Here is a 17,837-nt window from a genome sequence, read left to right as displayed (position 1 = left end):
CATCATACCCAAGAAGACTCCAGGCTGTAATTGCTGCCAAAGGTGCTACAACAAAGTACTGAGTAAAGGGTCTGAATACTTATGTAAATGTGATATTTTTTTATTTGGAATTCATTTGTAAACATTTCTAAAAACCTGTTTTTGCTTTGTCATGTGTGGTATTGTGTGTAGATTGGTGAGGGAAAAAACGATTTAATCAATTTTAGAATAAGACGGTAATGTAATAACATGTGGAAGAAGTAAAGGGGTCTGAATATTTCCCGAAAGCACTCTAAGTGTAGGGTTAGTTCGTGGTGCATATTTAAAATGTTCCCCTTTAAAAAATGGTATCACAAAATGTAACGTGATTAACCACACATACCGCACCGGAGAAGTATGGTGAAGAACGATCTCTATGTTGGTGATGCTTTTGCCGCGTTCAAATTCCAGTCGGAACTTGGAAACTCGGATATTTCCGACTTGCAATTTTCGTTGAACGCGACACGTGTATAAGTACAACCAGTTAGCATGTCGGACATTTCCGAGTTTCCTAGTTCCGACTGGCACGTCAACATAGCATCTGTCTCTGTGCGAAGTCAAGGAGTCCATCAAAAATAGGACAACCGGTCTCCAAGCTCCTCCCTATCTGCTGCCGTAGCCGCCCACTCGCTGTACTCCTTCGCGTAGTTGCTCTGTCTTTCACTGGAGATCACGAACGCCGGAGTACTCTGAACCAGCAAGCAGCCATGGCAGAAAACGCCGGCTTGGATAACCACCGTATCAAGAGCTTCAAAAACAAGGGACGCGATGTCGAGGTAGGAGTGCACTTGGATAGGGTGGTTTAGACAATGATCCGTGTAGGATTTTATTTTAAGACACCGGCTATCTTCCCCGGCCTTGTCTGCCAATCTTTTGATGAAGCCTGGCTAGTTAACTAAGTTAGCTAGCTATTCGCCGCCAGCCTGCTGTTGTGTGCTGAGTTTATCCGGAATATCCTCCGTTTATTCGTCATCATAACGAACGGGCGTGGTTTACGGCCCTTATTCTCCATCAAATAGTTTGAAATGTCAGCCTGTTTCACCGACAACGAAAAGCTCTAGCCTAGGTAACTAACGTTAGCTGGTTAACGTTACCTAACTATCGTACCACCGTTTTTGAAAGCAGACTAACAGAGTTGACAGCCCAACTAGCATAATCCAGAGTAGGTAGAGTATATGTCGATAAACTAGCTAATCTAGCTGGGTTGGCTATCTATTAGCTAATTAGACCCCCTTGATAACTTGTATTTTTTGCTAGCACCCATATCCAACCATAATTAGACCGATGAATGCGACCCTGCAATTACGCTTGTTTACATTGACCTACACTGGGGTCGGAACGCAATCAGGGAGATACGGCCTAAGCAGGTGCGAGATATGGCTTGGAAAACGTACATCAATGTAGGGGATGGGATATACCACTGTACTCCACGTTTTCCTTGATCGAAAATGATACATGGAAAAGATTGAAATACTGCAAATTTTTCCAGAAAACTTCAATTTCCGTCCTCATTGTCATAGAGGTAGCCACAGCAACCATTTTGGAATGGCAGCGTCAGCCAATCCGCTCCTTTGTTGTTCAATGCCATGTGCCATTCCATAATGGCTACTGGGAGCTAGCGTGAGGATGGAATGGACAGTTTTTCGGGGGAAAACAGCAGTATTTCAACCTTTTCGATGTATCATTTTGGGTAAAGGTAAAATGTATGGTGGTATATCCCATCCCTGCATTGAAGTACATCTTATATCTTGGGTCTGCTCTGCGGTGTCTTAATATAACCTTGATGACCTTCCGATCCCAGTGCAGCTCAGTGTAAACAAGAGGATCAACAGCACAGTCAACTGGTGCAGTACATTAAAATATAATTGTACTCAACATTCTGGCTTCTAAAGCTTGTGAGATTAAATCCTAAAACTTGTGAGATTAAATTTTCCAAACAAATGGTATGGCATTAATCTGAGGTATCAGTCTGTCGGGCAAGGTCGGAATCATCCTGCCGTAATGAACTGTGAACTAGCAAGCTAGCCAGCTAAAATTGTAATTTGAACAACGGCCTGTGCAGCAAATATTCTTATGTAGCTAGCTAACTAGGTGATGATGTTGTTAATTGCTGAATCTGTTTACTTGCCGCTTCCACCATCAATGGCTTGTTATCTGTATCGTTCGGTATCTCGTGGCTGAGTAGTCATCGTCACGAAAGCTGTCATTGTTTTCAGCCGATGCTAGTGGTATTATTAAAAACTATGCTGACCTCATGCATTGCTAGTGGTTAGCCATGCCATCTTCGACAATAACACACACATTTCTGTCTTTACAGAGTTGCACAAATAGTCATCTTTGGGATACCCCCACTGTATGAATGAATGGGTTTTCTGAGTAATTGTTGAATTAGAGTTGATTGTCTTTGGGAGCCATCTAAAACCATGGGAAGTGGACCCGTCTCATAGGTTGTTGTTTTGAAGCTGAGAGCCAACGTGACAAACACATGGCTACTATGACAGACATGACCACGTGCGCCACTGGGGCTATTTCGGGCATCCTGGAGGTCTGGCTTGGTTTCCTATTGGAGGTACAACCCAATCTATGGCCATCTCTAGAGGGGCCAGGAGGTAGAAGAAGCCCCTAAGCAGCACTGATCTACGACCTGGGAGTTATGTGTTCCTGCAATGGTTTTTAGGATTGGTAAAGAAATGCATCATCCTCCTCCCTTCAGAATTTAAGTTGTGTTTCTGCTAGACTTTACAAATAGGCTACTGAGTATGAATACTGTAGCTATTGCTATATGAATGGTAGTCTGCGTGTTTCTGCTCTGGCCAAAGTGCTGTTGTCTTGGCAAGGCAACAATGTAGCTTAGTTGAATACAGAAACAGTCTGGCACCCACTCTATAGTACCTCAGTATGGTGAGTACTGGGAAAATCAATCGTTGGGGTTTGATCTAGGTTGAACTTGCTCATAACCACAGATCTAGGATGAGGTTACCTAATCCTGACCTTAACCACTAGGATGATCTGAAACTGCACCAGCAGAAGGGACTATTTTGACCAATTCCTCTGTTCAACAGTCTCTCGATGAACAGCCTTATGGGATATCATGTGAGATGCAGCCCAGCTTATGGTTGAGCCATGAGCATTACTTATCAGATATCTGTTTTTCTCTGTAAATTCTAACGGCTTTGAACTTGCTCAGTCAGTGTTCTGTGCCATAATGTTCACCCCAGTACACCATATCCAGGAGTAACACTCACTGTTGGCTCAGGACACTGCTCACCGGTCAAGCTATGTTTAGACTACAGCCTAATATATGTCCAGTGCCTTCAGAAACTATTCATACCCCTTGACTTCTTCCACATTTTGTGTTGCAGCCTGAATTAAAAAGGGATGAATTTTTTTTGAATACCCCATGATGACAAGGTGAAAACATTTTTGAAAACATTTAACTAGGCCACTCAGGAACATTCAATGTCATCTTGGTAATCAACTCCAATGTATATTTGGCTTTGTGATTTAGGTTATTGTCCTGCTGAAAAATGAATTTCAAATCAAATTTTATTTGTCACATACACATGGTTAGCAGATGTTAATGCGAGTGTAGCGAAATGCTTGTGCTTCTAGTTCCGACAATGCAGTGATAACCAACAAGTAATCTAACTAACAATTCCAAAACTACTGTCTTATACACAGTGTAAGGGGATAAAGAATATGTACATAAGGATATATGAATGAGTGATGGTACAGAGCAGCATACAGTAGATGGTATCGAGTACAGTATATACATATGAGATGAGTATGTAGACAAAGTAAACAAAGTGGCATAGTTAAAGTGGCTAGTGATACATGTATTACATAAGGATGCAGTCGATGATGTAGAGTACAGTATATACGTATGCATATGAGATGAATAAATGTAGGGTAAGTAACATTATATAAGGTAGCATTGTTTAGTGGCTAGTGATATATTTACATCATTTCCCATCAATTCCCATTATTAAAGTGGCTGGAGTTGGGTCAGTGTCAATGACAGTGTGTTGGCAGCAGCCACTCAATGTTAGTGGTGGCTGTTTAACAGTCTGATGGCCTTGAGATAGAAGCTGTTTTTCAGTCTCTCGGTCCCAGCTTTGATGCACCTGTACTGACCTCGCCTTCTGGATGATAGCGGGGTGAACAGGCAGTGGTTCGGTGGTTGATGTCCTTGATGATCTTTATGGCCTTCCTGTAACATCTGGTGTAGGTGTCCTGGAGGGCAGGTAGTTTGCCCCCGGTGATGCGTGAGACCTCACTACCCTCTGGGCCTGGTTGAGGGCGGAGCAGTTGCCGTACCAGGCGGTGATACAGCCCGCCAGGATGCTCTCGATTGTGCATCTGTAGAAGTTTGTGAGTGCTTTTGGTGACTCCATGGGTCTGTTGGAAAGTAGACTGAACCTGGTTTTCCTCTAGGATTTTGCCTGTGCTTAGCTCTATTCTGGTTCTTTCCATTCTAAACTCCATAGTCCTTGCCGACGACAAGCCTACCCATAACACACCACCATGCTTGAGAATATGAAGCATGGTACTCAGTTACGTGTTGTTGGATTTGCCCCAAACATAACGCTTTGTATTCAATACATAAAGTTAATTTCTTTGCCATATTTTTTTTGCAGTTTTACTTTAGTGCCTTATTGCAAACCAGATGCATGCGTTGGAATATTTTTATTATGTACAGGCTTCATTTTCCCTGTCATTTATGTTAGTATTGTGGAGTAACTACAGTGCATTTGGAAAGTATTCAGACCCCTAGACCTTTCCCACATTCTGTTACATTACAGCCTTATTCTAAAATTGAATGCATACATGGTTCATTAATCTACACCCAATACCCCATAATGACAAAGCAAAAACATATCTATTTTTAGACATTTCTGCAGATGTATTAAAAAGAACAACTGAAATGACATTTTACACATGTACTTTGCTCAGTACTTTGTTGAAACCCCTTTGACAGCAATTACAGCCTTGAGTCTTCTTGCGTATGACACTACAAGCTTGACACCTGTATTTGGAGAGTATTTCCCATTCTTCTGTTGTTCCTCTCAAGCTCTGTCAGGTTGGATGTGGAGCGTCGCTGCACAGCTATTTTCAGGTCTCCAGAAATGTTAGATTGGGTTCAAGTCCGAGCTCTGGCTGGGCCACTCAAGGACATTCAGAGACTTTTCCCGAAGCCACTCCTGCGTTGTCTTGGCTGTGTGCTTAGAGTCGTTGTCCTTTTGAAGGTGAACCTTCACCCCAGTATGAGGTCCTGAGCGTTCTGGAGCAGGTTTTCTCTTGTCATCTTCCCTTTGATCCTGACTAGTCTCCCAGTCCCTACTGCTGAAAAACATCCCTACAGCATGATGCTGCCACGACCATGTTTCACCGTAGGGATGGTGTCAGGTTTCCTCCAGACGTGACGCTTGGCATTCAAACCAAAGAGTTCAATCTTGGTTTCATCAGACCAGAGAATCTCGTTTCTTATGGTCTGTGAGTCTTTTTGGCAAACATCAAGTGGGCTGTCATGTGCCTTTTTTTTTTTTACTGAGGAGTGGCTTCCGCCTGGCCACTCGACCATAAAGGCCTGATTGGTGGAGTGCAGCAGAGATGGTTGTCCTTCTGGAAGATTCTCCACATAGGAACTCTGGAGCTCTGTCAGTGACCATTGGGTTTTTGTTCATCTCCCTGACCAAGACCCCTTTCCCCCGATTGCACAGTCTTGGTGGTTCCGAACTTCTTCCATTTAAGAGTGATGGGAGTGGACCTTCAATCCTGTCTCGGAGCTCTATGGACAACATGCACTGTCAACTGTGGGACCTTATATAGACAATTTACCACCGGTGGACTCCAATAAAGTTATAGAAACATCTCAAAGATGATCAATGGAAACAGGATGAACCTGAGCTCAATTTCAAGTGTCATAGCAAAGGGTCTGAAATACTTAGGTAAATAAGGTATTTCAGTTTAAATGTGCAAACATTTCCAAAAACCTCTTTTTGCTTTGTCATTATATGGTATTGTGTGTAGAGTTGATGAGATTTAGAATAAGGCTGTAACGTAACCAAATGTGGAAAAAGTAAAGCGGTCTGAAGAATTTCCGAATGCACTGTACAATGTTGTTGATCCGTTCTCAGTTTTCGCTTATCACAGCCATTAAACTCTGCAACTGTTTTAAAGTCACGATTGGCCTCGTGGTGAAATCTGAGTAGTTTCCTTACTCTCCGGCAACTGAGTTAGGAAGGACACCTGTGTCTTTGTAGTGACTAGGTGTTTTGAAACACCATCCAAAGTGTAATTCATAACTTCACCATGCTCAAATGGATATTCAATGTTGCCTTTATTTTTTTTCTCCTCATCTACCGATAGGTGACATAGGCATTGGAAAACCTCCCTGGTCTTTGTGGTTGAATCAGTGTTTGAAATTCACTGCTCGGCTGAGGGACCTTAAAATTATCTGTATGTGTGGGGTACAGAGATGAGGTTGTCATACAAAACCAATGTTAAACACTTATTGCACACAGTGAGTCCATGTGACTTGTTAAGCTAAGCACGTTTTTACTTCTGAACTTATTTAGGCTTACCATAACCAAGGGGTGTGAATACTTTCTGAAGGCCTGTATCTGTTAATCATGGTCTTCAATCTGAATCAGGTGTGTTAGTGCTTGGCTATAACAAAAGCCTGCACAGACCCACACTTGCCCTCTGCTGATCTAGGTGAGACAGGTGCTCTGAGAGAGACCGGTGCTTTGGCTGGGTCAATGTTAGGTTGTTAGAGAAAGAGGGGTATCCCTCTGGTTCTCTGCTCCTCAGCCTCCCCAGACAGGGTCAAGCCCAGACCAAGGCTGGGAGGATGTGACTGGCCCACGTGATGTAAGGGGCTATTTAGGATGGCAATATGAACCGCAGCGCACAGTCACAAGATCTGAGACTAGCTCACAGTCATGAGTGGACTAAGAACACATTACCATTACACAAACACACATTGAATAACCTGAACCATTACGATATCAAGTGGTGTGTGTAACTTATGGTTTTTTAGCCTATTGCTTACATATTTTACCCCTCAATTCCTATGTTCTGACCTATACCTATATTACTTTCTAGTATGTTTTCATGCTGCTTCCAAAAGCAAATTGTGCCATTTAAGAAGTCCAGAGAGGGATTATGTGTTATCGGTGAATTATCGTGTCTGTCTCATATTGCTCCCTGTGTGTTTGTGTTCCAGACTATGAGAAGACATCGAAATGACGTGACAGTCGAGCTGAGGAAGGTGAGAGAAGAAGCCTAATTTTACATTTTGGTGATGCACAATTTGTAGGCGTACTTCCACGGCTCCCTATATTAATATTGACCTCCCTGCTTACCACACACACACACACACATCTATAGACGGGCTGTTCCTTTCTCACCCTGTGTCTTGACACAGACTTGGTATTCGTCTCAATCCATCCAGAATGATTACTCTATTGGGGCACTAACCCCAATTTGACCCCCCCCCAATTTTCTGACCATGACCCACACATGATATTTCACCTCTCTGGATTGGCCTCTGATCCCTGTAAACTGCCTTCTCCCCTTTTCCATAACCTTAAACTAAGTAGTTAGGTTTCTTTGTTTGGCCCACTGCGGTGATTTGCTGCAGGTAGAAATGGCCTTTGTCATTCAGCTTCTCCCTCTAGGCATGGGCGGTATCCAGATTGTCACACTGACCTTGTGCCGTACCTGTATATTTGGTTATAACTGAACACAAAGGGCGCAATTTTCAACCCCCACTTAGCCTTTTTAATTCGCATGTTAGCAATGCTAACAAGTACATGTAAAATCCCATTGAAAATGCTAACTAGCGCTTTGCAAACATTTTATACAGTCTGACCTAAACTATTTTCAGGACAGACATCCCAGTTCATCCCAGTTATACAAGTAACAAAAAAATTCTACCCAGTTTGCTGGACGCACAAAACAAATACTAGACAGCAGGGCTCTTGATCCAGGAGGGGATTCTCTGCTGTTACCAGTAAGCAAAGCTTGATTTTGGAAGAAGCTAACCACTTAGCTAGATAGCTAACTAGCTACTAAATTAGCACACCAAATGCAAAACTGTAGGGCATTTAGCACATTTGATACAGTTATCAGATATCTAACAGGGCTAACTGGGCTAGTTGTGAATTCCACACTGTAACTAGATCAGCTGGCTCGTGCTGCACAACAGCGAGTGAGTCACAAGGCTCCGGTCTCTCATTGTTGTGTGCTTGTAAACAAACACCACGTGAACGGGTACTACCGTTAAGCTTCATAATGAAAAATGATGTGACCGGGTGAAATGAAGAAGGCAATCTTCTTTATCTCCTAACATATTGCACAGGTTGATTGTATGTATTCACTTAAAAAGTAGCTACAAATATGCAAGTGTGTAAAAACAAAAAAATCCAAGGAATAGTTTCAATGGTATTGAAAAACCATCCCGTGGCTATTTCCAAATATACGGTGTACCGTCCCTCCACATGCCCACTACCCTTCGCCTTGATCTGCATACCTATGTAATGTCACTGTACTATCCAGACTTGGTGATCATTAACAGACTACATCATCAGGATGCTGAAACCTAGATTAGATGGCAGTCCATGGAGATTAGCAGAGATTTACTAGAATATCCAGATGTAATCTATCCTGAGGTGCTCGCTGTGCTTGCCTGTTTGATGTGGATGCCTAAATCGGAACCGTGTAATGGCTACAATACACCCAATTAGTATGGTTGTCATGCATTTACTTACACCTTTGTAATAGGGATGCACAATTAATCAAATTGTAATCGAAATTGCAATATTGACATGTGCAACGCCATGAATGTAACATTTAAATATAATAAGGGTCCCCTGGGAAACTTTGACCAACACTTTGGGTCCTACCCTGTCACAACTTCTACTCTACCTGTCTTTGTCATTAGTTGTCATGCCACACAATGCCAACCATAGAATCGGAATACCAATTTTATTTTTATGATTCCAACAGTTCACCCAAGTGTTTTGATCAAAATCACAGTCACAATATATTCTTGAAAAAAGACTGTTAAATGATGTGCCCATATCGTGCAGCCCTCTGTTGTAAAGAGCAAGAGACTGAAGGGTTTCTCTTCTCCTCTCCGGTGATTGGCAGGTATCCCTGTCACTCATACATCCAACAATTCGCTGCTCTCATGTTGACTTGGTGATCTCTCTGACACGAGTCCCCAGGTCATGGCTTTGAATCTTACTTTCCCCTCCCCTAACTCTTTCTTCCTCCGTAAAACCCCCTAAGGGCTTTGACACACTCCTCACTCTCCCTCTTCACACGTTTTCTTTCTTTCTCTGAGGTTAAAACAATCGCCTGTAGTCGTTGCTAAGTTACCATTGAGGAAAAGAGGGAGGCATGGCTAGAAACTAGTTTAGGGCCTAATTCAGTGAGAGAGCGAAAAAGAAAGAGCCGAGTTAGTGTGCTGCTGTAGTCTGGCTGCACATTCCATTATGCCAGAGCAGAGAGCAGCACCGGGATGGTTCGTCACCAGTAGTGACGCACGGCCCAGCACTGCAGCACACACTGGAATGTAGGCCAAGGGATTCTCCTCCCTCCCTCCCTACCACTGACTCACATGCCGACCGGCTGTGTCTGTCTTTTTCACGCTCTATTCAACACCAATATGGGTGTGTCTCACTGTGCCTGCTCCTCAACTTTCTAGGAGTGTATGCCTTTGTTTTTTGTGTGTTTTAATTCGGGTGTTTTGATTAGTGTGTCTCTGTAAAGTTTAGCAACTATAGGGGACATCCCCCATAACAACACCGGGTTTGTACTTAGTCTCTCCGTACAGGGGACAAAGGTTCCAGAGATGACCCCAACATACACCAGTACACACACATTCTAGGGATGCGAGGGCCAGCTGTCTTTCGACCTATATCTATCTCACAGTCACAAGAAGTTTGCTGTAGGAGTTTGCACTGCTACTCTGTCGCGTATTTGAATATTCATCAGTGTTTTGTTCTCTTGTCCCTCCCCTCTCTTCCGTCAGAACAAACGAGACGAGCATCTCCTGAAGAAGAGGAATGTCCCACAGGAGGACAGTCTGGAGGACTCCGACTTCGACTCCGACTTCAAAGGGGTATGTGGGATGTCTGTGTGTTCCACTTTAGCGACCCATTTGCCATTGCAGTAGGATGAGAGACTTGTTCCAGATAGAGAATCTAGGCAGTAGATTTCTGTCTGTTTGGACAGGGCAGGTGTTGCCATTCCTCCCGAAGAGCTACTGGCATTGGACATTGTCAGCTCTATACAATATATTTCTATGTATGATGTTGTAATCTAGACATGCGTCCTTAAGCCCCCCTGGTCTCTCCAATGCCCCATGGCTTCTCTAGGGTTTGTATAATGTATCGTGCTCAAAGCCTTGTCACCCTGCTGACTGGAGCCCTGTCATTGAGCTAATGAGATGAGGAATAGGGCCTGACCTGACCTAGCTGCTACCAGGTGATGTATGGTTATGATGGAGTAGCATGGCATTCTCAGCCTGTGAGCTCATTCAGCCTCAACCAGCCAGCCAACACAGCACTGTGAAAACACTGGCGTGTGGAGCGAGACCGAGAGGGACAGACTGTGTGTATCAATGACATGTTGACCGATCAGTGTGAAGTAGCCAGATGTTAGTGTGAAGTAGCCAGATGTTAATGTGAATTGTATCCCCTTCCCCCATGTTGTTGTTGATCTGTAACTTGGTACTGATTGTGTTCCATCCCTTCCCACTCTTTGCAGCAAAACGTCACACTAGAGGCCATCTTACAGGTAAGACTCAACTTTATGTACAAAGAAGTGATTAACTCCTATCTCCTTCGGTGCCGTTTGTTCTCCCTCTCATTCTCTCCCTGTCTCCCTCGTCCTGTGAGAGTGTGGTGCTGTAACTTGTTCTCTGTCTCTCTGAAGAACGCCACCAGTGATAATGCTGTGGTCCAGCTTAGTGCCGTACAGGCTGCCAGGTAAGTGTGTGTGAGACCTCTTCTCAGTTTTGAACCTCTCGCCCTGTTTTGTATTCCATGATTGAAACATGACTTTTCCCTGTTTTTGTGTCTGTCAGAAAACTCCTCTCCAGTGACAGAAACCCTCCCATTGATGACTTGATAAAGTCTGGCATCCTGCCCATCTTAGTCAAATGTCTGGAGAGAGACGACAAGTGAGTCTGCTGATGCGTTAACCCAATGTCCTCCCCTGGATGGTCTCTACTAATGCTCTGTTTGTACATTTTTTTTACTGGAATTACTGAAGACTGGCTAGGATACATGATATAGAGGGGCTATTAGTGTGTGTGTGTGTGTGCGCATGCTGCTTTGTGTGTGTGCGAGGCACAGGGTGGTCTGTTGGCCCTGCCGTCCGGTGCCAATCCAAATAAAAGAGCATTCCTGTCCTCTGGATTTCCCCCATTCCCAGGACCTCGTTGTGTTCAGGGCCAAACACAAACACACACGGGACCTTGTGGTCATGAAGGGGACAGATGTGCGCACACACCCAGGAGTCAGTACAGGAGGGTGCAGGGGTTGGAGGGTTACTATAGCGATGAGCTGCGGATGCACAGCTGTCATGGCGACTGCTGCAGTCTCAGACAGACACTGAAATTCCTGGAGCACAGAGGACACTGCAACCAAACACACCATTGTTTACACACACATTGTGTGTGTTTGTGTGGACTGAAGAGGAGGAAGAAGCAAGGGCAGGGTTAGGAGAAAGATGCGTTCATGTTAATGGAAGCCCTAGAATGATCTTTCTCACTCTCCCCCCTCCTTTCTCTCCTCCAGTCCGTCTCTTCAGTTTGAGGCAGCCTGGGCCCTGACCAACATAGCGTCTGGCACGTCACAACAGACCCAGGCTGTGGTCAAGTCCAGTAAGTTCACCCTGCGGTCATTCTGCTCCGCTGTTATTCTGACTGTCTGGGCTTCGCTAATGTTTATCTTTGTGTGTGTTAAATTGTCAATTCCTAACGGTGTTTGTACTCATGTACAGATGCTGTTCCCCTGTTCCTGCGTCTGCTCCACTCTCCCCATCACAATGTGTGTGAACAGGCCGTGTGGGCGCTAGGCAACATCATAGGTGAGTATGGCTGATACAGTTAACACATCATTAAATGTATATTTGTGTGTTTCTTCTGTAATGACTAACCATGTGACCGGACCAGGAAAAACTGGTGCCCCAATGATGGCCTTTGACCTGTGATGCTCCTCCTCCAGGCGACGGGCCACAGTGCAGGGATTACGTCATCTCCCTGGGCGTGGTCAAGCCCCTGCTGTCCTTCATTAACCCCTCCATCCCCATCACCTTCCTCCGTAACGTCACCTGGGTCATTGTCAACCTCTGCCGCAACAAGGACCCACCGCCCCCCATGGAGACAGTACAGGAGGTACGTGTGTGTTCTGATCAAAATGCAAATAGTCTGGGTGGCCATTTGTTCAATTATTCAGCGGTCTTATCGTTTGGGGTAGAAGCTGTTAAGGAGCCTTTTGGTCCCAGACTTTGCTCTCTGGCACCGCTTTCCGCCTGGTTTGGCACCCTCTGTAGCGCCTTACGGTCGGGTGCCAAGAGGTTGCCAAACCAGGCGGTGATGCTACCGGTCAGGATGCTCTCAATGGTGCAGCTGTACAATTTTTTGAGGTTCTGGGGACCCATGCCAAATCTCTTCAGTCTCCTTAGGGGAAAGGGCATTGTTGTGCCCTCTTCACGACTGTCTTTGTGTGTTTGGACAATAATAGTTTGTTGGTGATGTGGACACCAAGGAACTTGAAACTTTCCACCCGCTCGACTAAAGACCTGTCGATGCGAATGGGGGCGTGTTCGGCACTCCTTTTCCTGTAGGCCACGATCAGCTCCTTTGTCTTGACTATGTTGGGGGAGAGGTTGTTGTCCTGCCACCACACTGCCAGATCTCTGACCTCCCTATAGGCTGTCTTATTGTTGTCGGTGATGAGGCCTACCAGTTGTGTTGTCAGCAGACTTAATGATGGTGTTTGAGTCGTTCTTGGCCATGCAGTCGTGGGTGACCCAGGGAGTACAGGAAGGGACTAAGCACGCACCCCTGAGGGGCCCCTGTGTTAAGGATCAGTGTGGCGGATGTGTTGTTGCCTAACCTTGTGCCGCCCCCAGGTAATGTCAGGAAGTCCAGGATCCAGTTGCAGAGGGAGGTGTTTAGTCCCAGGGTCCTTAGCTTAGTGATGAGCTTGGAGGGCACTATGGTGTTGAATGCTGAGCTGTAGTCAATGAACAGCATTCTCACACAGTTGGTGCTTTCATGTACGCTTCAGTGTTGCTTACCTCGACGCAAGCATAAAAGGCATTTAGCCTGTCTGGTACTCTCGTGTCACTGGGCAGCTCGCAGCTGGGTTTCCATTTGTTGTCCGTAATAGTTTGCAAGCCCTGTCACTTCCGACGAGCATCAGAGCCGGATTCAATCTTTGTCCGGTATTGATGCTTTGCCTGTTTGCTGGCTCGTCTGAGGGCCGGATTTCTTATATAAGCGTCTGGCTCCTTGAAAGCGGCAGCTCTGGCCCTTAGCTCGGTGCGGATGTTGCCTGTAATCCATGGCTTATGTACGTACAGTCTCTCTTATTGATGAGAACGATGACTGAGGTGGTGTACTCAATGCCATTGGATGAGTCCCAGAACATATTCCAGTATGTGCTGGCAAAACAGTCCTGTAGTGTAGCATCCACGTCATCTGACCACGTCCGTATTGAGCGAGTCACTGGTACTTCCTGCTTTAGTTTTTGCTTGTAAGCAGGAATCAGGAGGATATAATTATGGTCAGATATGCCAAATGGAGGGTGAGGGAAAGCTTTGTATGTGTCTCTGTGTGGAGTAAAGATGGTCTAGGTTTTTTTCCCCCTCTGGTTGCACATGTAACATGCTGGTAGAAATGAAGTAAAATCTATTTTAAGTTTGCCTGCGTTAAAGTCCCAGGCAACTGGGAGCGCCGCTTCTGGATGAGCATTTTGTTGTTTGCTTATGGCCTTACACAGCTCGTTGAGTGCAGTCTTAGTGCCAGCATCGGTTTGTGGTGGTAAATGACGCCTCCGAAAAATATAGTGTGATCTGCAGCTTATAATGAGATAAGCAATACCTCGAGACATCGCGCACCAGTTATTATTGACAAATAAGATAAACACCACCACCCCTCGTCTTACCGGACGTAGCTGTTCAGTCCTGCCCGTGCACGGAAAACCCACCCAGCTCTATATTATCCATGTCGTCGTTCAGCCACGACTCAGTCAAGCAACATAAGATATTGGTAGGATAGTCTCGAACGGAGCTCATCCAGTTTATTCTCCAGTGATTGCACGTTGGCCAAAAGAACAGATGGTAGAGGCGGGTTACCCACACGCCAACAAATTCTCACAAGGCACCCGGATCTGCGCCCCCTGTATTACGTATTTTTCTTCATGCGAATGAAAGGGATTTGGGCCTGGTCCGGGAGAAACAGTATATCCTTCATGTCAGACTCATTAAAGAAAACAATCTTTGTCCTGTTCGAGGTGAGTAATCGCTGTTCTGATATCCAGAAGCTCGTTTCAGTCGTAAGAGACGGTAGCAGCAACATTATGTACAAAATAAGTTACAAAAGATGTGAAAAAGCACACAAAATGGCATAATTGTTTAGGAGCCTGTAAAAACATCAGTCATCTCCAGTGCCATTAGGTATTCCAATTTGTGAGTAGAGTTCTAGTGGTGCTCTCTCCATCTAGTCAGACATCACGTATAACTAGGGGGGATGTTTTACTACATGCCTTTACATGGCCACATTTCCAGTCTGCTTTTGACACTCCTCTCTCCACTTGTTTTTTGTCTCTTTCCCAGCTTCTCCCAGCGCTGTGTGTTCTTATATACCACACAGATATAAATGTAAGTATGAGAGCATACAGTCCCTTTAAAGTATTCACACCCTTTGATCTATTCCACATTGTGTTGATACAGCCTGAATTCAAAATGGATTAAATACTCTTTTTTTTTTTTATCTCACCCATCTACACACAATACCCCATAATGACATCACAATACCCCATAATGACATCACAATACCCCATAATGACAAAGTGGGGAAAAAAGTTTAGACATCTTTGCACATTTATTGAAAATGAAATGCAGGAATATATCTCATCAACATAGGTATTCAATACTTTGTAGAAGCACCTTTGGCAGCCAATACAGGTGTGTGTCTTTCTGGGTATGTCTCTAAGAGCTTTCCACACCTGGATTGTGCAACTTTTGCCCATTATTTTTTTTAAATTATTAAAACATATATTTTTTTTTTTTCAGAATTCTTCAAGCCCTGTCAAATTGATTGTTGATCATTGCTAGATAACCATTTTCAGTTCTTGACATGGATATTTAAGTAGATTTAGGTCAAAACTGTAACTCGGCCACTCACTACAATGTTGTTGATCCATCCTCAGTTTTCTCCAATCACAGCCATTAAACTCTGTAACTGTTTTAAAGTCACCATTGGCCTCATGGTGAAATCCCTGAGCGATTTTCCTTCCTCTCCGGCAACTGAGTTAGGACGCCTGTATCTTTGTAGTGACTGGGTGTATTGATAACTTCATAATGCTCAACGGGATATTCAATGTCTGCTTTTATTTTTTACCCATCTACCAATATTCTTTGCGAGGCATTGGAAAACCTCTCTGGTCTTTGGTTGAATATGTGTTTGAAATTCCCTGCTCTACTAAGGGACCTTAAAGATAATTGTATGTGTTGGGTACGGAGAAGAGGTAGTCACATTAAACACTATTATTGCACACGGAATGAGTCCATGCAACTTATGTGACTTGTTAAGCAAGTTTTTACTCCTGAACTTATTTAGGCTTTACATAACAAAGGGGTTGAATACATATTGACTGAGGACATTTCAGCTTTTCATTTTTATTAATTTGTAAATGTTTTGAATAAGTTAATTGCACTTTGACATTATAGGGTATTGTTGTGTGTGTGTAGGCCAGTGACAAATGTCAATTTAATACATTTTACATTTTGGCTGTAACAACAAAATGTGGGAACAGTCCAGGGGTGTGCTTTCTGAAAGCACTGCACGTTTATTACAACTAAATGAACGGTTTGCCATAAGTTTGACATCATCATGTTAAGCCCTACCATACTCAGCTGCTTTTGTGAACAACACTTATTGGACTCCTTGGTTTACACGGTGTGTTTGTAGATCCTTGTGGACACTGTGTGGGCTCTGTCCTACCTGACAGACGGTGGGAACGAGCAGATTCAGATGGTGATAGACTCTGGCGTGGTCCCCTTCCTTGTCCCCCTGCTCAGCCACCAGGAGGTCAAAGTTCAGGTAAGGCATCAACTGATAACATTGTTATTTTTAGAAGACTGTAACAAACTTTGGTGTGGTGTACTTATAAAATGCATAATTTCCTACCTCCTTCCTATCTGGAAGAAGAAAAAAACACTGATTTACTAAGATTGGATTGATTAAAGCAACAAATCTTGGATCTACTGATCACTATGGGTAGGAGTTTTTGCAGAAAAATGGTGCCATATGTTCAGGAAAAGCTCAGTGATTTTATTTCAAGGGAAGGAGGAAATTATGCATTTTATAAGTAATACATTCAGGGTGTTCTATGCATTTTCTGAAACGCTGACATTGTGGGTGTTGACTTGCGGTGATGTCACTTCCTGCAGACGGCTGCTCTGAGGGCGGTGGGGAATATTGTGACTGGGACAGACGAGCAGACACAGGTGGTGCTCAACTGTGACGTCCTCTCCCACTTCCCCAACCTGCTCACACACCCCAAAGAAAAGATCAACAAGGTAGAACACGCACACACTCCTAGGAGAGGGAAAGTCCAGGGAAACGGGGAGGAGGGAGGGCGCTTATGTCAAGGCTTTTCTATGATTGTCCTGCCATTAAGAAGTTGTTTGGTTTGACTGCGTGTGGCTAGACTGTTAACAGAAAGTGTTCTGGCATAACCGCATGTGATTGGTTCGTTTACAGGAAGCAGTGTGGTTCTTGTCCAATATCACGGCTGGGAACCAGCAGCAGGTTCAGGCAGTGATCGACGCAGGACTCGTCCCCTTGATCATCCACCAACTGGCCAAGGTGAGAGCCGTGGTGTGTGGTTGGTGTGTGCGTTTGTCTGTGCGAGAGATGCTATTTCTGTCATTGCTGTGTGCAGAGTTCTGTAGTGCTGACAGCCTGTGTGTCTGCAGGGGGACTTTGGCACTCAGAAGGAGGCAGCATGGGCCATCAGCAACCTCACCATCAGCGGCAGGAAAGACCAGGAAAGTAACACACACACACATACACACATACACACACTGCAACCTCCATATCAGCCAGACTATTGACTTGGACAGAGGTACAAGAGGCAGGTACGAGGCTAGCACTGTCAGGCTAGGGCCTCTGTAGCTGGAGCTTCATACCAGTGAGTTTATGAACTAGTAGGCACCCAGTGACTGAACCTGATACAATCACACGTGTCAGGAGCTATTTGTCAGAAATTCTTACTGCTGTATTCAGTTCTGTATTTTCTGATATGGTGATGTGTAGGTGGAGTACCTGGTGCAGCAGAATGTGATCCCTCCGTTCTGCAGCCTGCTGTCAGTGAAGGACTCCCAAGTGGTTCAGGTGGTCCTAGACGGCCTCAAGAACGTCCTTATCATGGCCGGGGATGAGGCCAGCACCATTGCTGAGATCATAGAGGAGTCTGGAGGTGTGTGTGTGTGTATTGTCATCATGGCTGAAGGTGTGTGAGGGGAAAGTTTCTGTTGTCTGACTGTGCCTCCACTGCTCTGCTCTAAGG

At 44.6% G+C, this 17,837-nt stretch overlaps 1 protein-coding gene across 1 annotated transcript in view; it reads left to right on the top strand.

The window, feature by feature from the left end:
• The first annotated feature begins 523 nt into the window (after window positions 1-523).
• Window positions 524-17,837, top strand: part of LOC115122359 (importin subunit alpha-4) — an 18,666-nt gene continuing 1,352 nt past the window's right edge. The window contains exons 1-16 of the mRNA XM_065017304.1: window positions 524-794; window positions 7,247-7,291; window positions 10,061-10,150; window positions 10,798-10,827; window positions 10,966-11,018; window positions 11,117-11,212; window positions 11,832-11,917; window positions 12,037-12,123; window positions 12,261-12,430; window positions 14,878-14,922; window positions 16,235-16,366; window positions 16,717-16,845; window positions 17,030-17,134; window positions 17,245-17,314; window positions 17,583-17,747; window position 17,837. The exon at window position 17,837 is cut by the window's right edge and continues 94 nt beyond it. Coding sequence (XP_064873376.1) covers window positions 726-794; window positions 7,247-7,291; window positions 10,061-10,150; window positions 10,798-10,827; window positions 10,966-11,018; window positions 11,117-11,212; window positions 11,832-11,917; window positions 12,037-12,123; window positions 12,261-12,430; window positions 14,878-14,922; window positions 16,235-16,366; window positions 16,717-16,845; window positions 17,030-17,134; window positions 17,245-17,314; window positions 17,583-17,747; window position 17,837 — 1,373 coding nt within the window. The 5' untranslated portion in view covers window positions 524-725. The remainder of the gene's footprint in view (window positions 795-7,246; window positions 7,292-10,060; window positions 10,151-10,797; window positions 10,828-10,965; window positions 11,019-11,116; window positions 11,213-11,831; window positions 11,918-12,036; window positions 12,124-12,260; window positions 12,431-14,877; window positions 14,923-16,234; window positions 16,367-16,716; window positions 16,846-17,029; window positions 17,135-17,244; window positions 17,315-17,582; window positions 17,748-17,836) is intronic.

Source organism: Oncorhynchus nerka, linkage group LG1 (genome assembly GCF_034236695.1).
Source record: "Oncorhynchus nerka isolate Pitt River linkage group LG1, Oner_Uvic_2.0, whole genome shotgun sequence".
Classification (NCBI taxonomy): domain Eukaryota; kingdom Metazoa; phylum Chordata; class Actinopteri; order Salmoniformes; family Salmonidae; genus Oncorhynchus; species Oncorhynchus nerka.
The sequence above is the reverse complement of the archived record's forward strand: the minus strand, read 5'-3'. Positions and strand labels throughout refer to the sequence as shown.